The 21362-nt window shown below is 41.5% G+C and overlaps 1 protein-coding gene across 4 annotated transcripts in view; it reads right to left on the bottom strand.

The window, feature by feature from the left end:
- Positions 1-2690: 2690 nt before the first annotated feature.
- The window catches only part of PTPN21 (protein tyrosine phosphatase non-receptor type 21), a 64576-nt gene continuing 45904 nt past the window's right edge, over positions 2691-21362 (bottom strand). For all 4 annotated transcript variants that reach the window (XM_034769403.1, XM_034769402.1, XM_034769405.1 and 1 more), the window contains 7 exons: positions 16962-18430; positions 13929-14066; positions 10354-10575; positions 7522-7650; positions 6908-7142; positions 6314-6474; positions 2691-5391 (listed from right to left, as the gene is read on the bottom strand). In XM_034769403.1, coding sequence (XP_034625294.1) covers positions 5263-5391; positions 6314-6474; positions 6908-7142; positions 7522-7650; positions 10354-10575; positions 13929-14066; positions 16962-18430 — 2483 coding nt within the window. In that variant the 3' untranslated portion in view covers positions 2691-5262. The remainder of the gene's footprint in view (positions 5392-6313; positions 6475-6907; positions 7143-7521; positions 7651-10353; positions 10576-13928; positions 14067-16961; positions 18431-21362) is intronic.

Here is a 21362-nt window from a genome sequence, read left to right as displayed (position 1 = left end):
GCTCCTGAAAGTGTTCCTGGCTTTATTGATTTTGTTCCAGAGGTCCTGGCTTGTTCCACCATCCTGGCTGATGGTGCTGCCCAAATATGTGAATGTTTCCACATTGGTGAGAACATAATCCTCTATCCGTACTGGTGATGGTGAGGCAATATTATTTCTTATTACAGTTGATTTTCAGTCCAATTTGCTGGCTGAATGCATTGAATACAGTTGTTTTTTCTTGTATATGGTGTTGGGTATGTGATCGGAGAGCGAGATCATCTGTGATGTCCAGGTCTTCAAGGGATGGGTGTCCATTTAATGCCTCTTGGCATGTCTTCTGTTGTACACTGCATTACCCAGTCAATGGCAATGCTGAAGAGGATTGCAGACATGACACACTCCTGAAGTACTCCTGTTTTGACTTCAAAACTGAGCTCACTGTGATCAACACTGCAGGTAAAGTTGAAATAAAAGCTTTTGATGATGTTGATTATACGTAAAGGGATTCCATATGCCCGCAGAATGTCCTCTGGTGTCCGTGTCTTGTCGTGGCAGGATAGCTTGCATGCTCTAACGATCCCCAGAGTCTGTGTCGGCGGGGGCTTTTTGCTCCTGGTAGCTTCAACCATGCCGGATTGGTCTGTGGGGGAGGGGACAGACAAAACAGACATCCTGGTCCTCCAGGTTGCAAGTTAGGCACAGAGCTAACAACCCTGTCCCATAAAAAAAACAAAATATGTTACGAAAACAGTGACGGAGAAATCGACCATTACTGTGTGTGATGGCTTTCAGGAGTCAATGACCCATATGACTGCCAGGGGTGACAGCCGAAAGGAAGTCACTAGCATGAAGACTGAAGTGCTCAACACCAAGACAAAAACCAGACTTGTTTTTTGGACCGTACGGACAACGTACAAAACAGAGAAGCTAGCTCAGGTCACAGCAGAGATGAGACACTACAGCTTACACATCCTGGGTGTCAGTGAGAGCAGATGGACGGGATCAGGAAGATTAACAACAGCTTCGAGAGAAACTTTGCTGTATTCTGGACGGGATGATGGACAACACTATGAGGGTGTTGTTCTCCTTTTGAAGAAGGGAGTGGAGCATTCCCTGCTTGAATGGAAATCCATCAGCAGCAGACTTATGAGATCCAGACTGAAAGGGAAACATAATATCACCCTGATTCAGTGCTATGCTCCGACAAATGACAGTGATGAAGAAGTAAAGGAAAAATTCTACCTTACACTACAGGCGGAGTTAGAGAGAGTACCACACCACGACCTAACTATCGTCATGGGAGACCTGAATGCCAAGGTTGGTAAGGACAAGACAAACGACAGAGCAATGGGAAGACATGAGTGTGGCACCATGAATGAAAATGGAGAGAGGCTTGTTGGTTTCTGTAATATGAATGACGTAGGCATCGGCGGAACCCTATTTCAACATTGTGAAATTCACAAGCTAATATGGTGTTCTCCAAATGGCAGAGATAAGAACCAGATTGACCATATCATGATCAATGGCAAATGGCAACGATCACTGATAGATGTGAAAGTGAGAAGGGGTGCAGATGTTGGTAGCGACCACCACCTTGTGACAGCCTCCATCAAGCTAAAACTGAAGTGTGGGTCCACCAAACAAGGGACATAGACATTATGACATTGACAAGCTAAAGGCCCCTGAAATTCAGAAAGCCTTCATTTTCCAGTTAAAGAACAGGTTTCAAGCACTTGCAAACCTTGATGAAGAGGAGGGGAATGCAATATGTGGGGCAAAGTAACAGCAATTTATAAACAGAGCAGTGAAGTCTGTCTAGGCTACAGCAGAAGAGAAGGAAGGAGTGGATTCCACCCAGCACATGGAGTACTATAGAAACCAGATGAGCCCTGAAGAAAAAAGGGTTTTAGACACAAAATCCCAGAAGCTAAAGAACAAATACCACGAGCAGAATAGCAAGGCACACCGGGAAGTCAAACGCCTTGTGAGAGTGGACATACAGCATTATATTGATAATCCGGCAACACAAGCAGTGGATGCTTTTGTTTGTTTGTTTGGTTTGGTTTGTTTTTTAAGGTCAGGCTTGACAAAGCCCTGGCTGGGATGATTTAGTTGGGGATTGGTCCTGCTTTGAGCAGGGGGTTGGACTAGCTGACCTCCTGAGGTCCCTTCCAACCCTGATATTCTATGATTGTATGATGCAGCTGCTTGTGATGAACAAGGAACAGTCTATAAAATGACACGGCTTATCAGTGGTAAACATCAGACACCAACACACACTCTCATCAGGGACAAACAAGGCCACCTACTAACAACTGAAAACAAACAAGAAATGCGCTGGACAGAGCATTTCAAAGAATTGCTGAACAGGGAACCACCTAAAGACAAAGCAAGCATCCAGGAGGCAGAAGATGATCTTGATACCAACACAGACACTCCAACTAAGGAAGAGATCATTCAAGCCATCAAATCCTTAAAAAATGGGAAAGCTCTTGGCAAGGATAACTTGAATGCAGAATTGTTCAAGATAAATCCTGAGTTAACAGCATCTATCCTGGCCCCTCTATTTACATCAGTCTGGGAAAGGGAAAAAGTGCCAGCTGAGTGGACCAATGGGGTTATAGTGAAGATACCAAAGAAAGGAACTCTCAGTGATTGTAATAATTGGCGTGGTATCACACTTTTATCTGTGCCAAGCAAAGTATTGTGCAAGATCATAGTCCAGCGTATATCAGAGGCAGTCAATAGCGTTCTCAGAAAAGAGCAAGCTGGTTTTCGGAAAAGGCGTGGATGCACAGACCAGATCTTCACTTTATGAAACATAACAGAACAATGCTTAGAAAGGCAATGGCAACTCTACATAAAATTCGTTTTTACTAAGGGCAATATAAATTGGAAAGGGCACCAAAAAACACTACATGGCTCTCGCAATCTACCCCAAAGTAATACACCTCTACCCCGATATAACGTTGTCCTCGGGAGCCAAAAAAATCTTACCGCGTTATAGGTGAAACCGCATTATATTGAACTTGCTTTGATCTGCCGGAGTGCGCAGCCCTGCCCCCCCCGGAGCACAGCTTTACCGCGTTATATCCGAATTCGTGTATATCGGGGTAGAGATGTATAATTTTGGGGGGAGTGATATTTTAACACTGTCATTTGGACCTTGTCTATCATTTTGGGAGCAGATCATTACAGAGGAAACTGAAGCAACCCTTTATTATCCTTTAATTAAAAATTGCACATAATTTTTTCTTGTGAAAGGAGCTTTTAGTCTCTTACACTAGGGCTTAAAGCTTCCTCACAGCTAATCAGAAGTAAATCGCACCATCCTGACAGTCATAAAAATGACAAATAAATGCTAATCCCATTCCGTGGAGCAGGGATCTCTGGGGGAGGTACAATATGTTTGTCTGTTTGTTCACTGACTGATCCTCCAAAGATTTAGGGAGTCAATTGACCACTAGATATCTACAAACAACAGAGAGAGCTCTTGAATCGAGCTGTTTGTCTCTAAATCTCAAAGCCTTTACAATGGTGGGGAAACATTATTACCCCTGTTTTACAAATAGAGGCACAGAGAGGTGAAGTGATCTGACTTAGGTCACACAGTGAGTTAGTGGCAGAAGAGGGAACAGACCCTCAGGTCTCTTGACTTCCAGTTTCATGCCCCATCCAGTGACCATGCTGCCTTCTTTTGAGCAAATACCCACATCTCCATCATCATCAGTTATCATTTCTGAGTGTTGCTATCATTCTCAGATGGCCTCCTGTATATCAAACACCCTTAACTCAACAATACCATACAAGGCTAACGAAAACCTTTCAGCTGATTAACAAAATAAGCTCAGGAATTCTACTGTAAATTAAGATGTTTTTAAGCTTTTCTTGCTAGAGAGAGTAAAAATTAATACTGAAGTCTTTGCACTAACCATGTGCAACCAAAAATCACAGCCGTCACATTTGCACCATCATTTGCACATACTCAGTCCCCATTCACCACTATGCAACTTCCTACTTTTAAGTTCTATTATCTCTCACTTCATCATTTCCAAAGGCTCTTCCTAAATTAACAGTTAGGTTAGTAATGGTACTTTAATCTATTAAATGATATATGGTTACAGTTTATATGCTTAGCTATATAAATAAGAGAGCAAAAAAAAAAAAGTGCTTAAAACATCATTTGCATCCACTTCGATTTCAACCAGTAAAATCAAACTGTCCTCTAAATATATGAATAATACTGAATATATACCTCCTCTTGTCCATTTTGTTACCTAGAACCCTGTAGGTAACTGACCTTCTCTTGTTCATTTACTTTTACCTAAAACCATTGACAATAACCTCTTCCCCTTGCTGATTATTACCTATAACTCTGTAGGTAACTGTGCCTCTCTCTTACCATTTATGTCACCTAGAAATATGTAGGCAACAATGCCTTCTACTTGCCTATTTTATTACCTAGCACTCTGCAGGTAACAAGACTTTTCTCTTGCTGATTCTACTACCTGGAACTCTACAGGTACCAACAGTTTCCTCTTGTACTTTTCACTTTTGTACATATCCTGAAAAGTTAATTTGAGTGTCTTCGTTTCTGCTCTTCTCTGAAAACTTGTGCTGTTTACAAATGTATATCTCTTTGAAGACTAAAAAAAATTAAATTTGCTGAATAGAAAAATAACTGTCCTGATGTTTTTAGGTTTCTAGCAGCTGCTGGTTCTGCTAAATGAACCAGAAGAAACCAAGTCTATTTTAAAAAATATATTAGCATTGTTTTAAATACAAAATGGAAAGTAGAGTGAGACTACTTAAGACCTTGGCATTCCAATGGGGCAGTCATGCCCCTCGCTATGCAACTCTACAGATATTTTTTCCACACTTAGAGCTAATGCTCTGTTTTTAAAAAAGCAATTTAGACTTAAAAAACCATAGGTTATTTCCAAAATTGCCTAGTGTACTTTTGGTAAAGTTGACAGTTAATTTACCCAGAGTAACACAATATCAAGAAAGTGGGCAGGTACTTCACAAGAGCACAGTTGTGTTATGTTAGAACCTTCCTAACATAGCTGAACACAGAAAGAAGTTAGTCCAGTCAATATCTTGCTTTGCAAAGGTTGATACCTTGGACTTGCATTTAATATCCCCACACCATGCCAAAAAGGTAACTCTGCATGAGTTATCTATTGAGGAAAACACCCGAAAGGCAAGTATGTCTGGACAACTGCAATTCTCCTTTTATAAACTCTTGAGATGATTCAGTCCCACAGGAAGTGGTGGGCGTCATATAAGCCTAGAACTTTTAAGGAACTGAATAAGAACTCCATAGACGAAAGTGTATTGACAGAGAGTCTGCACCATCATCATCCTCTGCTGCCTCAGCATGTCCAGCACTCTTGGGATGTCCAGCATCTGGAAAAAGAAAGAAGTTAACTGTTATAACGACTGGCGATTAATAAGTCTGTGGTTTGTTCTTTCAAGGCAGGAGAGATACATGATCTAAGCACAGGGCACAGAGTCAGTAACTCCTAAGCTCAGATCTCAACTCTGACAATTAACCCACTGTGGCCTGGGCCAAGTCACTTAAATTGTCGGCCTCATTTTCCTTATCTATAGAAAGGGCTTAATACTAATTTGCGTACCTCATAATGAGGCTTAATAATTTAATGCTTGGCAAGTGCTTTGAAGATGAAAAGCACTGCCATGTGTAAATACTAAGTAGCATCAGCATAGAGTATCTTAGTTTCAGTATCTATCACCTTTCAGAGCACATTCAAAAATGAAAAAAGCAACAAGTGCAATAGTCTATAGCTGGTCACCTTCGGTGATGGCCAGACAGGGCTAATGTCTCCTCTAAATATTTTATGAAACGGTCACACTGTCTTCTACACAACACTAGTATTATAAATACAGATACACCCAGCAACCAGGCAAATCTGATGAAGTGCAGGGACTAGACTGAAAAAATGCATCTGTAAAAATGGGTCATAAAGCCAAACTAGCAAGATGCTGGGTTCCCTCAGCTCCTACTGAAGTCCACAGGATGTGCGGATGCCCTGCACCACACAGGCATTGATCAGCACCTTGCAGGACAAGGTTCCTGAATGAAAAATACATGTTAATGCACACCTGATGCACTAGCAAACGCTTTTACAATATTACTAAAGGGGGTGAGGAGCTGGTAAGGGTTCTCCCAACCTCAGCAGTAAAGATTTTCCATAGGCCACACCATAAGTGCTCAATAGATCAGGCAGCACAATATTTATGATCTGGGTGACCTGAGCAATCTCCACATAAAAAAGCTTTTATTTTAAAACATAGGCAAGAAAATAACCTCATTGTGTTCCAAACAGGCAATCATGATCTCTGACAATATGACCACTCCCGTTCTTCCTACACCTGCGCTGCAGTGCACCAGTACAGGAGGGTTAGAGCTTTTAGGATCTGCTGTGCTGTTTGTATGGCGCCGCACTGACTGTATCTCCTCCAAGTATGCTGTCAGTTTCAATGGGAAAGAAAAAGACACGTAAATATACATATTACATCACTACCATTGTAACGAACATCAGAGAACAAACCGCAACATTCCTGTCACATTCGTGACAACGAACATTGATTTACTGAAACATTTTTAACAGCCCATCAAAGCAACAGGAAGGATTATTTATTTACTTGGGAGTTTCCCTGGGGAAATAGCCTAACTCTCTTTTGCTGGGGAGCTATTAAAGTGACAGTTTGCAGTGTAATTATGTTTCAATTTATATGGTTTTTAATGATTACGTACATGAGCTTAGAGGCAGACAGACATACATTTCTACAAAAAAAGGCAATCCAACATCCATCACTGGTGTGAAGAAACCTTTAACATCAGTATGCTCTACAACCATAGTAGGTGGTGTGGCTAATGGAGGGGATTAACACAACTTACACAGAAATCCCTTGGGATCCTCTGGGCACCCATGCTCTGGCCAGTCAGTGTACTGCAGATGCCAAACTGTTCTCTCCTGCCCTGTGAGAAGGTGTTTGATCTTCAAGCCGGTAGTTGCATAGCAGCCAGAGTCTGTCCGGAATCGTGTAGTAATCTTAAATCTCCCATAGGTGACAGTGTTGTGCCTTGAGCCAAGTCGGGGCCAGTACCTGAAGCTCTTTTCTCGCCCACCCTCCTTGGAAGCAAAGCATTACAAACGTAAGGCATGAACACACACATACACAATTGAACTTGCTGTAACAATCCCAACGTTTCTACCCCACAATATACCGCTAAAGGGCTTCTCCACAAACTTTGACTCAGACTTAGTAAATGAGGAAACCATTTCTAAGGCTGAGTCTACGCTAGAATGGTTGGCCAGTATAGCTATCTCAGCAAATCTCTCGAGTGGAGACCAGTTTATACTGACAAAACTTCTAACAGTTCCCTGAATGAAAAACTATATTGGCAAAAGGATTTTTTTGTCAATATAAAAATATCACACAAGATTACGATCCTAACTAACATTACTATATCGAGAAACGTTTCAAAGCACACCTGGCCTAAGGACTCACCTCTTCTGCTGTCACCATTGCTATAATGGCAATCCCTTGTTCCCACACCATCTGCCAGAAATCCTGACATGTATTCTGCAAAGGGCCCTGTGTAGCAATATAGTCCCACTCAATGCCACTGACAGAGACCTGTAAAAAATGCAAAAAGAGAATGTTAAATTACTGGTTACCAAGAAAGTTGTTTGCAAAATGAGTGACTTTAAAGTTTGGAGTTGGAAGTGACATTTGGGAATCAAATGATGCCATTTGTAAAACATATAAATCTGACTCCACCTAGTATTTGCACCCTGTCGTGTTGAAGTCATCATTTATATAGTCCTTTAAAAAAGGTTAAATGAACATTTAGAGGAGAAAAACAACTAGAGATACAGTATTTTAAAACCAACCATACTGGACAACTGAGGCTACATCAACATTCTTTCATATTGGGTGAATTCTGTGTAGTCAGACAAATTAGGCTTTAAAGACATTTTCTAGCCATTTCAATGCCATTATTACAGTGTTAAAAGGAGTCTACACTAGTCAATATATTTTTCCTCCCAATTTTGATTCAGGAAATTCAAAATGCTGACTTATAGCTTGTTATCGAGTATGAAAACTGTTCAATACTATGCCAGGCAGCAAAAGGCCATAAAAAAACCAAACCAAACAAACTTAAAAACCAACAACATATAACCTTGTTTAGAGCTGCCTACAGATAAGAAGGGAGGGATAGCTCAGTGGTTTGAGCATTGGCATGCTAAACCCAGGGTTGGGAGTTCAATCCTTGAGGGGGCCACTTAGGGATCTGGGGAAAAAATCAGTACGTGGTCCTGTTAGTGAAGGCAAGGTGCTGGAATCGATGACCTTTCAAGGTCCTGTCTAGTTCTAGGACAGAGGATATCTCCATTAGTTTATTTATTTTAAGGAGATCTTAACTCTCTTTAGAAGCATCAAATCAAATAAGACTATAACCCACCTCCCTGTGGAAACACCCACTGGAAAAGGGCAAAGGGCCCTGGAAATTCTATGGAGTTCACCTTGCAAGAGGTTCCTTATAATCTTTAAGGAAAGAGGCTGGGGCCAGGGGAAAGGGGTTATACTGTGAAGAGCAGTTTCCCACCTGGCTCCATCTACTCCCTGTGCCCAGCCAGGGAAGTTCCAGCATGAAGCTAGCATTCCCACCTTCTGTGCTCCCAGGCCAAATCCACAGAAGGAGAGGGAACAATAGGGCCCTTAAATTTCAGTTCTTTAGGTTGGGTGTATGTCTGTCTCTGCTGCGAATGGAGTCAGACTGGGCAATTACAATACCTGACACATATATACCAGCTTTGATCTCAAAGGACCCCAGTGTGCTTTAAGGATTATTGTCCAGCTTTTTACATCCCCAAAGCATTGATTTACCTTCTATTAATGTATGACAAAGAAAAAAGAGAAAGCAACTGAATGAACAGTATATGGCAGATGCCTCAGATATGTGATCATGGAGTCTCTCTTAAGGCCTAAGGGCTTGACTACACCGAGACTTAATGTGTGGCTAGGCAGGGTTTGAATGTACAGTCCTCTAGTCTGCCACTCACTAAGTGGCTGTGTGGACCCTGTTACTGTGCTCTAAAGGTTCCATTGTGTGCTGTGATGTTCTGCTGTTTCAAACAGCGGTACGTCAAAGCACACTACAGAACTTTTAGTGCGCAGTAACAGAGTCCACACAGTTGCTTAGTGTGTGGCAGGCTACAGTGCTGTAGTTTTACACCCCCGCTTGCTGCACACTGCATCTTCACATAGATAAGACCTAAGGAAAATCTCTCTTCCTCAAAATAGTGAATATTAGGCCAGCATGAAAAGGGAAAGAGGGTCTGACTGGGCATTTACCCACACTCATTTATCACGTTTCAGAGTAGCAGCCGTGTTAGTCTGTATCCGCAAAAAGAACAGGAGTACTTGTGGCACCTTAGAGACTAACAAATTTATTAGAGCATAAGCTTTCGTGGGCTACAGCTCACTTCCTCGGATGCATATAGAGTGGAACATATATTGAAGAGATATATATACAGACATACAGAGAGCATGAACAGGTGGGAGTTGTCTTACCAACTCTGAGAGGCCAATTAAGTAAGAGAAAAAAAAACGTTTGAAGTGATAATCAAGATAGCCCAGTACAGACAGTTTGATAAGAAGTGTGAGAATACTTACAAGGGGAGATAGATTCAATGTTTGTAATGGCTCAGCCATTCCCAATCCTTATTCAATCCTGAGTTGATTGTATCTAGTTTGCATATCAATTCCAGCTCAGCAGTCTCTCGTTGGAGTCTGTTTTTGAAGTTTTTCTGTTGTAAGATAGCCACCCGCAGGTCTGTCATTGAATGGCCAGACAGGTTAAAGTGTTCTCCCACTGGTTTTTGAGTATTATGATTCCTGATGTCAGATTTGTGGCTGTAGCTCACGAAAGCTTATGCTCTAATAAATTTGTTAGTCTCTAAGGTGCCACAAGTACTCCTACTCATTTATCAGTCATCAGTTTTTCAACTTCAGTCCTAACACTTCCCTTAGTGCAACAGTTGCAATCCCCTGCACAGTTAAGAGAAAGAAAAGTATCTCCCAGCAGTGTCGTGCTGCTCTGAAGCTAGCACCACCAACTCAGGTCTTCATCACCAAGACCCTCCTCATAGCCCCCGGTGCCCTGACATTTCAAAGTGCAGAGGTCAGTGTGCTCAGTCAGCCAATCCAGCAAGCCAACTACCCTGGCAACACTGTTAAGCTATTCAGAATGATTTTAACCGATTAATAAAGAGGCTTTTGATACTAGCTGCAAGAATCATTCTGTAAAATGTTCTTCATCAGTATTAATCTTACCTTAATATGGGATGCATTGATATAGCCAGTGTTGTTTTCTTTGGTTGGGACCAGCTCCACTCTGGCATCATCATAGGGAAGGACATCCTGGAACCTGTTTCTCTCTGCATTTTCAGGGAGCCGAGCTATTGAGCACTCTCCATCTATGAGCCTTTTCTTTTGAATCTGCTCATACTCGGTAAACACCATTCCCTGTTCCAGCCGTTGTTCTAGAATTTTACACTAAAAGATAGAATAAGATGATCATATAATGCCACAGCCCCACTCAATTTTACTCTTAACATTGCAATGAAAAGAATTTAATTAAAAAAAAAAAAAAAAAAAGAGCACAAATTTCTCTCACTTAATTTTTAAAAGCCCTTTCCAGCTATCACTGTTTTTACAATCACAATAATTCAGGAGTGGCCAAATATTGGGGTCTTTACTCAGATTAAACTAATTTACGTTAATGGGAGTTTTGTCTAAGTGAAGATGGATGAAGAATGTAAGAATATGGCACTAGGAGATGGAAATAGTAAATAACATTCCAAATTATTCCTTGATTTCTATATAGATAATCCAATCAGACATGGTAACATTTTGCCAAACAAGGTAGTTAGGACAGAGTCTCTACAGGTATTTGAGGCAAGGATAGATAAGTTTGGACGGGGATGTGTACAGTCCTTCCTGCTTGATGTAGCAGGTTGCAGTAGCTAATTTGAGAGGTATCTTCCAACTCTATTATCTGGTCAGCTTTGTTTTGAATCTGGAGAGCCACCTGAACAACAAAGTGTTTTGTTAAATGAATAAATTCAGCATACTCTGCAAATACTCTCTCAGTTTTATCAGCCTGCAGATGATAAATGTTGAAGATGGCAGCAAATCCTTCCTACAAACTCCTGCTGCAGATGAGGTATAAGCACAAATTCCTCCTACCATAATAATTCTGTTTTATTTTTAATTATTTTCTGTATTGTTTTTCATTTATGTTTCATTAATTGTTTTATTTTTATTTAACAAGACCTGCTGAAAAACAAATTTTTTTTTCAAAACCAAAATACTTTCTAATCAGAAGACACTTTTGGAATTTCAGCAACTGTTTACTTAAAAAAAAAAAGCGGGGGGGAGATTTAAGCAAGAGAAGTGTGTGTGTGTGTGTGTGTGTGTGTGTGTGTGTGTGTGTGTGTGTGTGTGTGTGTGTGTGTGTGTGTGTGTGTGTGTGTGACGTGCACCAGACTCTCACGATAACATCAGAACAGCCACACAGTATGAGACAAATCAACCATCTAGTCTGGTATCCTCATCTGCCGTTACCAGATGGTACAGAGAAAGGTGTAAAATCTCCATAACAATTCATACATTGGCACACTCACAGGGAAGTTTCTGACTTTCTTCTTGGTCAAGTTCCTACTATGAAATTGACTACAAGGGCACAGTAGCATGAATCTGAGCTTCACAAGTATATGTTGAACGAACTTCTTGGTCCTCTACAAATATTTGCAGTCCTCAGACTGGATTTACTTCTATTACATACGTCCGAATTGTTTTGTCTGTGCCCTATTTTAATGGTAAACTTCTTGTTTGTACAGCATCACGCACAAGAGTGCTCAGTGTTATAACAGCGGCAACAATATCTGCTTTTAAAAGCTTTCACTATTTACTTCAAGAATGACTCGATTCTTTCCTCTAATAGATTCCTGTGGGTGGTACTAGGCAATTGCGCCTCTGCCCTATTGGTTCTACTGTGCAGAGGTCTGCAAGGTTCTATTTTGTCACCCTCCTATTCAACATGCACTGCAGACAGGGCTGCTGGGAAAGACACTGCAGGGATGTGGATGCAGAGGACACACATCTCTGACTCCTTTTTATCTATCCTATCAGTGCAGATTCCCCGTTTTCCCCAAGTGCTTGGAAAAAACTGGGGTGTGGATAAAGTGTGCTCACTGAAGCTCAAGCCATTAATGGCTGTGTCGGTTTGCTAACTTCATTGACAATGTGGTGTTATTTTAGGTCCCCAGCATCTCCTAGGCTAGGTCTACACTACCCGCCTGAATCGGCGGGTAGAAATCGACCTCTCAGGGATCGATTTATCGTGTCCCGTCGGGACGCGACAATCGATCGCCTAATAGATGCTCTTACTCCACCAGCGGAGGTGGGAGTAAGCGCCGTCGACAGGAAGCCGCGGAGGTCGATTTTGCCGCGGTCCTCACAGCGGGGTAAGTCAGCTGCGATATGTCGAATTCAGCTACGCTATTCACGTAGCTGAATTTGTGTATCTTAAATCGATTCCCCCCTGTTGTGTAGATGTAGCCCTAGACTCCTATGGTGCACCTATGGCTAAAAATGCCATTTTCTAGCTACATTTGTCCAGAAAATTACAACACCTCTCTCCAGTGTGTGGACCTTACTCAGTTATCCAAATCTTTGAGATCCCCAGAATGAATTACTGCTATGTGCTTGACACTGGATTACCCTTTGGAAGCCATTTGGAAGTTTGTAGTTGGTGCAGAATGTGGTTTCTCATTGAGGGTTCAGTCCTGCAAGGTGCTCAGTGACCTTCTCAGTGAATTGAGTTAAAGTGGAGATGAAGTTGAGCGTGCTATGTTATGCACAGAATCAGGTACTTAAGTGTTGGCTGAAGGATGCACTTTACACTACTTCTCCAAGGACTGCACTGGCTATGCTCCTGGGTATAATTCAGGGTGATAATATTGCTCTATAGAGTCCTATATAGTTTGGGTTCTGCCTATTTTCATCCCATATCCTCTCATGACACTTAGATTAGCCAGAGCGCTCTTGCTTATGCTGCACATCCCAGCTTTAAACTGCCTTGATCCCAGCTTTCTCAGCTGGATGACCCTCAGCTTTGGAGCCTGCTTCCCTCACAGGTTTGAGACAGTATATATGTGTTGATCTTCAGGGCATTGTTTAAGATCCATCTTTTTTTTCAGGGTTTTTCCTGAGGAGAAATATCAATGTCACCTGCAAAGACCTGAACCCTGGAGCGAATTCTAACTAGGATAATAAATAATAAAAATTTAACAAGTAAGCACCAACAGTACAAGTCACACAGAAAGTCACAGCCCCTACCAGGAACAGCATACACCTCAGTGGGAAACAGAGGGGAAGTTTCTAATTTAAAAAATTCTGGATACTATTTTAACTACTGCCCAGAAGCTGGATAGCAGGTGAATCTTATATATAATAGATGGAGATATACCTATCTCATAGAACTGGAAGGGATCCCAAAAGGTCAGAGTCCAGCCCCCTGCCTTCACTAGCAGGACCAAGTACTGATATTTCCCCATCCCTAAGTGGCCCCTCAAGGATTGAACTCACAACCCTGGGTTTAGCAGGCTAATGCTCAAACCACTGAGCCATCCCTCCCTCCTTTCATCCTTAGTCTCATTAGGCACTTTTCCCAACAACTAACCAATAATTAGAAGTCTCTTTCACCAATTTGCTGCCACCTTCTATGTCTGAATTATTCTGAGGGTGAGATGTTCTAGTAATTAGCACAAAACACAATGACGATACAGTTCATTTTTAAGATTGCCTGGCTAAGAGAAACCAAACACTCTAGAAAACTAACATACCCGTTCATCATTTGTTGCTCTGGTAGGCTCTTCTTTACCCTCATCTGGCAAAGGCATTCGAGACAAGGTTAGTCCATTTAGGGCAGCTAGCTTCAGAGGCCCTATTTTTTTTGCATCAGTTCTATTCTTTTTCATACCCTGCAGAAAAAATTTAAAAATTGTAATATCCACAAAACAGATTATAACGTGGTCTTCATAGGGGTTCAGCTTAATAAGAGGGACTCCTCTGACACCTTTTTTGCAAACAGAAGACAATGCACAGCCGTATCTCTTTGCTAACCACTGTCTAAGAGATTGCAGTGGTAAAGCCACATTCTTTCCTAGGACAGGACACCAGTCGGACTTCATTCCAGATACAAGTTTCTGAAACGCCACAAGAATGACAAATATTGTGCTCTCCAAGGCTAGGTCACAGTGCAAGGGCAATTCTGGGCAGTTTACAGTCCTCAATAGAATTAAAATCTTTAATAGTACGAATAAGACAGAAAAAAATACCACAAAGGGATATCACACATCTAAATGATTATGTGCATCACACTATATAGTTTATAGGCCCAGTTTTCAGAAGCGGCCTCAGAGAGCACAATTTTATGGGTGCATTTTATAGCACTTAGATGCATAAGCATTAGACTGCAGATGGGGTGTGGGGAGGGGTCTTAAATGTCAAACCAGTAAAAAAAATGGGCCTACAACAAATTTCAAATGCAAAAATGTGGTCGAGACTTAGAGGTAGAGTTAAGGGCCTTTGGAAAATCAGGGCCTGAATCTTTAATTTTGCAGTAATCACTTACTGTTAGAGGAAAATATTAGTACAAATTCAGGGGAATTTTTGTGTTAAGAATCATTCCACCATGATCTTTTAAACACTTATATACTAGAGAAAGCAAATGTCTCAATCCTACAGTTTATAAGTTTGGCTGCTAACAAAAATAATAGACCTGAAGAATTTATCACAGTGAAAAAACCTGAAACACAACATGGACACATGTGGTGTGAGAGTAAATAAATAAATAAATAAATAAAATAAAATAAAATGAATATATCCAAGAGCTAACAGGCAGTAACAGAAATGAAAACACTGCTAAATGCCAAAGCTAAGAGAATGGGACTATGTGCAAGAATGAATGAATGGAAACCCAATAACAAAGGACCACAGTGGGAGCAAAAGACCATGGAAAGAATGCCTCTATCAGTCTTATCAGGATATAAATCTCAGCATTAAGTACTGAAAGGAATTAGGTTTTATCTGTATTGTTTGCAGGGTTGTTGTAGCCATGTTGGTCTCAGGATGAGAGAGAGATGAAGTGGGTAAGGTACTATCTTTTACTGGACCAACTTCTGTTGGTGAAAGACAAGCTTTCGAGCTCCACAGAAGTTGGTCCAATAAAAGATATTACCTCACCCACCTTGTTCTAGCTATATTTTAAAATAACTAAACAATGTTACTTGCTGAATAAGACAGTATTCTATTGAACATTTCCAATGAGTAAAGAACATCCCGGTTTAAAACTAAAGTGAGTCTCTCTCTCTGAAAGCAAACTAATTACAAACACAGTCGAATGAAAAAGCAGGGTAGATTCACAAATGTCTCAAAAACATATACCATGTAAAGAGCAAGACCCAAACCTCAAAGATATTTAAAGGTCACATTGCAATAATTACGACTTAGGTGCCTAAAAACCTTTGAGGATCTGGACCCATGACACAAGGTGAGAGTTCAAGCTACCTCTGAATATAAACCTATCAACAGAAGAACCTCATTAGTTTTACTTGATGTTAGTGTAACAGAGGGGGAAGAGACACAGAAATTATATACAATTATAAAGTTCTTAAAAGGTAATTGACTAAGGTTGTGCAATTCTACTAGGTCTCTTTCTGCATCCAGCTCCATGCTAGAAAGCTGGATTCAGAGGGACAATGATGAGGGCTATATAAGTGCCTAGATAAATAGACTAAGCCTACAGTATTTAGTTTCTGCAAAGTCAGCTGTAGCAGCTGCTAAAGCAGTAAAACTAGTATGCCAGTCAGTTTCTGATTGCTGCTCTTCCCTGTATAAAATGCTACTTGGCAGCTGCTGGTAGTGACCCTGGGGAAGAGGTTAATGTAGTACAATCAATAAAAAAAAAAAAGCAAACTAAAAGTAGGGAAACAGGAAAAAAAAAAGCTAGTGGCTAAAAGGAAGAAAAAATATTATTATTTTGTTTTTATTACAGTAGCACCCACAATGAGCGAGGCACTGTACAAACACATGGAGTTATAGTTCCTGCCCTAAGAACTTGCAAACTAAACAGACTAAAAACAAAGAAGATCATGAATTACATTGTGTGATTCTGCACACATCTTGTAGGAGGTTTTGTGGGCAGGAGTGTCAGTTTGTGTTTGTGGGAGGGAGGGGAATGGCAAGGAGGGACTAAGTTTTTAGGGATGAAAGAATAGTTAAAAGGTAAGAGAGGAAGGGAGGGAGCGCCTGGAAAAGGGAAAAACCAAGGAGTGAATACAAAGCAGGGAGGTGCTTAATGACATCACATTAGGAGGAGAGGGAGTGGGAAGTGTGTCAGAAGACAAGTGAACATTCAGTTAAGTCCAATGCTCAAATTATGGGAATGGGTCTAATGTCGGTCACAAAACTGCCAGAGAAGTGGATGTAGCTGCTCCTGCTTCAGTTGCCTGGTGAATGGGGGGGGGAGGAGGCGGCTCTAGGAACCGTGGCCTATTAAAAGCCACCCTGGATGACTCATGCATGGGTTATATGAGGCTGAGGAGGTCTCAGAGCCAGTCCCCCCTAGCTACAGATTGAATAGGGGGTGGGGTAGGAAGACTGGCTGAACAGACTGGGGGGGGGGGGAGACAAAAGAGACAAATAAGGAGAGAAAGCAGGAAACAGAGCGAGAGAGAGGGCAATGGAGAGGAAGGTTACTTCATTTAATTGCTATGCTTCAAAGATATTGAAAAAACTTTTTTAAAAACACCAATGATTGGTATCAGATCTATTATCAGGAGCCACGAGAAGAGAGAGAAATAATATCCACTTACTCCTAAAGGGGGAAGACCTTCCACTATATTCTTCTTCCCTGACAGAAGATCAGAGACGGGTCTCTTCTTTAGAGAATCCTTTCTCACTCTGTACCTTCCCGAAGTCGTAAGGTCAGATTCTGACATAGACGGAGTCAGCAATCCTTCGCCTCTTCTCTGCACCTGGGTTTCAGCCATTAAGTGTACTGGGCTCACATCTTTTATCCTCTTTTCCGTCTCCGAAATATGTAACTTAGGCTCAAGGATATGCAAAGGGCCAGGAGGTGAAGCAACAGAACTGTAGGGGTAACTTAGTAAGGATTCCTGAGGATAGCCACCCATAATAGCAGAAAGCTGGGTTTGATCATCAGTGAGAGGAGTCAGAGTTGTACTAGCTTTGTTTTCTTCTTCAAATTCTTCCTCTTCCTCGCTGCTGTGAATCAGCATAGTGGCATCTGAAAGAGACTTCTTATGATCACAGTTCAAACTTTCTTCTTGCTCCTTATTTTCTTCTTGCTTTGTTCTCTCTATGAAAATGCAGGGCTGTGACCCTGCCAACATGACCCTTGGAAGAGCCACATCTGCAGCAGAAGCTGACATGGTCCGCTCTTTAATTCTTATGCCTTCAAAGTTGTGGGTAAGTCCAGCTATTTCAATACTGTTCCTTTTCTGTAGCTGAGCATGCCGTGCTGATGTTAAGGGCTCACTCACTTCCTGAAGGGAATGTGCAACAGGCAGGCTGTCTTCCTGAAACGTCTGCACTGAATGGTGGACTCGCCGCGTGATGAGATCTGGATTGCTGCTGCTAATGTAAAGATGTCGGGACAGGTCTGGGGTACTGTTTGCAGGTCTTGGGTATGGGTAAGGGGGAGGAGGTCGATAGACCTGGGTCTTCATGATGTTTGGTGCTGGATACTCCTGAGCCTGAAGCTGCACATTTGTCAGCTCAGGGACACTAACTGCTCCAACAACTGGACGCCGTTCAGCAGGATATGGGTAGGGAGACTGGCTATGAAAACTGTAACTCAGGTTAAAAGGATAGTGATTAGATTGCGGGGAGGTGAAGTGAGCATGTTCTCGGATTTCAGGTTGGCTATAGACCAGAGCATCAGGCCTACTGTAGGCATATGAATTGCTGATGTTAAGATTTCTCATAGAATGACTCTGCCTATCTGTGTGTATCATTCCTCTGTTAAGCTGTCTCATTACAGTTTCATAATCTGGTGTAGGCCGATAAGAAGGTGGTATTAGCGCACTATGTCGATGCGACGGAACATAATCAGGTCTCAGGACATCGCTTCCAGTAATGCTTGGGTTAGAGGACATGGGAGATGGCTGCAAGTAGTGCTGTGGGTTATTCAAAGAGTTAGTGCTGTGTGCGCTATAGACACTCCCATTGCGAATTCTGCCATTGTAGTCATGTGGAGCTCTATCCAAGCTAGTCTGAGAGTGGTAGTAGTATCCATTCTGCTTGTTCACAAAAAGGTTATCTGAAAAAAAATGGAAGTGTTTAACAACCATTATGTCCAAACATTAAAAAAAGAGTGAAATTCCTCTACTAGCCATGTTTAATCAATGATTAATTATCAAAACCTCAGCCCTTCCCCACCATATCTCGGCTTTAACAATATATTGCTGCTAAGCAACATTTTACTTCCAAGGATTGCATTTTTAGTGCTGCAAGGCTCACTGCAATACACAATTGCTACCTCGGGATAGTATTTCTGTTTTACCTCTTGCTACCTGGTCAATTTTCTGACATACAGAATGGACCCTGTAATATAGTCCTTTACCTGGAGACTGATTTAATTCTGATGTAATTTGTTTTCAGACACCATGATGTTAATGAGTGTGGCATCAAGACTCAGCAGTGAAACATGACAGATGTAAATTTGCCTTCTATCTTGAAGTCATTCAGAACTTTTTTTGCTATGACCAAGTGGGGTTGTGATGTAACAGCAGAGACAGAATTCAGGCAAGGTTGATCAATAAAATGTGTCTCACTCACAAGAACCATTCAAAAGCAGGAATCTAGAAAAATCCCACCAACTAAGCAATAACAGGCTCAGGCGCAACATCAGGCTTTCAGCTCTCTAGGCAGGGGAGACAAGGCACAGTACAGAGTTATGGCACTTGAGCTCTGGGGGAAGAGGTGCACCATACCTGTAGGGGCAGCCATGCTAGTCACCTAACTAACTGGATTAATCAACAGTGGCTGCAGAGGGGACTTTCCCTTATCCACCAAGCCACTCAACGTCCTGCAGTGACTGCAGCTACTGAGAATTAGGCAGAGGGGAAGCTTCTGATCTTATTTCTTTATATCTTATTTACCTGTTTTATGCCAGTGAATTATACAGAGTTACACTTGAGATACGCCAGTGCAAGGTCTTGTCTACATGGGGAAGTTGTACTAGAATAACCTAAGGTGTGAATTCAGACTGATCTAAATCAGTGCAAATTCCTTTGTAGAGACATTTATTTCAAAGAGTGGTTTTTTTCAGTTTACTTAATTCGACTGGGAATAGATTTAAATTAAACCAAAATAGGACACTCAAACTGAAATAAAAAAAAAAAAAAAGAGTGTCCACATGGGAGTTTGTATTGGTTCAACTATATCAGTTCAAAAAACAAGAAGTTAAACCTGTTTAACTTGCCTATGTAGATAAGACCTTAGTGACAGAAGAATCAGGCCCACTATATAAATGAATAACACTGGTCTACAATTTTTGAGAAGTCGTCTGCTTCAGAGATAAAATGTGCTATTTATTATGTATTTTGATGTGCTGAATTCAAATATGACAATTAAAACAACTGATTGGCTACTGTTTCTAAGATATTTAACTTTTTACATTTTATGTCTATGTATATTGTGTAGATAGTAGAGTTTTAATCATAAATTGTAAACCTAGGTCTTTTCATGTGTTTCTGGTTGCTTTACATGATAATATTTCACCTGTCCTGTTTATGTAACACTTTAAAAATCAGCAAAAGGGTTATATAAATAAAATTTATGATGAAACAAAAGGCAAAAAACTATTATGTACATAGTTTAGTCCTATTCAGTGTCTACTCGGCGCTTCTTGGCTTGTCTCTTGTATTCATTAAATGGAGCATCTCTTGTCACTGTCCAGCAATAGTCTGCAAGCATTGATGGGCTCCATTTGCCCGGATAGCGTTTCTCCATTGTTGCAATGTCCTGGTGAAATCGCTCGCCCTGCTCGTCGCTCACTGCTCTGCAGTTCGGTGGAAAAATCTAGATGAGAGTGCAAAAAATGTATCTTTAGTGACACGTTGCAACCAAGGCTTTTGTATGCCTTGAGGAGGTTTTCCACCAACAACCTGTAGTTGTCTGCCTTATTGCCACTAACTGGAAGGCTTTCCATGCCGTCTTTTGCTTGCCACGCAGTGCATGGTCAAATGCATCATCTCGAAGAAGTTCATGAATCTGAGGACCAACAAAGACACCTTCCTTTATCTTAGCTTCACTTAACCTTGGAAATTTTCCACGGAGGTACTTGAAAGCCGCTTGTGTTTTGTCATTGGCCTTGACAAAGTTCTTCATCAGACCCAGCTTGATGTGTAAGGGTGGTAACAAAATCTTCCTTGATTCAACAAGTGGTGGATGCTGAACACTTTTCCTCCCAGGCTCCAATGACTGTCGGAGTGGCCAATCTTTCTTGACGTAGTGGGAATCTCTTGCATGACTATCCCATTCGCAGAGAAAACAGCAGTACTTTGTGTATCCAGTCTGCAGACCAAGCAAGAGAGCAACAACCTTCAAATCACCACAAAGCTGCCACTGATGTTGGTCATAGTTTATGCACCTCAAAAGTTGTTTCATGTTGTCATAGGTTTCCTTCATATGGACTGCATGACCAACTGGAATTGATGGCAAAACATTGCCATTATGCAGTAAAACAGCTTTAAGACTCATCTTCGATGAATCAATGAACAGTCTCCCACTCATCTGGATCGTGAACTATGTTGAGGGCTGCCATCATACCATTGATGTTGTTGCAGGCTACAAGATCACCTTCCATGAAGAAGAATGGGACAAGATCCTTTTGATGGTCACGGAACATGGAAACCCTAACATCACCTGCCAGGAGATTCCCCTGCTGTAGTCTGGAGCCCAACAGCTCTGCCTTACTCTTGGGTAGTTCCAAATCCCTGACAAGGTCATTCAGTTCACCTTGCGTTATGAGGTGTGGTTCAGAGGAGGAGGATGGGAGAAAATGTGGATCCTGTGACATTGATGGTTCAGGACCAGAAGTTTCATCCTCTTCCTCGTCTGACTCAAGTGAGAATGATTCTGGTGTATCAGGAACCGGCAGTCCTTCTCCGTGGGGTACTGGGCGTATAGCTGATGAATATTTGGATAATGCACAGTCCACTTTTTCTTCTTTGACACACCTTTCCCAA

This window comes from Trachemys scripta, chromosome 4 (genome assembly GCF_013100865.1).
Source record: "Trachemys scripta elegans isolate TJP31775 chromosome 4, CAS_Tse_1.0, whole genome shotgun sequence".
In the NCBI taxonomy this organism is placed as follows: Eukaryota; Metazoa; Chordata; order Testudines; family Emydidae; genus Trachemys; species Trachemys scripta.
Note: the sequence above shows the minus strand (reverse complement) of the source record. Positions and strands in the feature narration are given on the sequence as shown.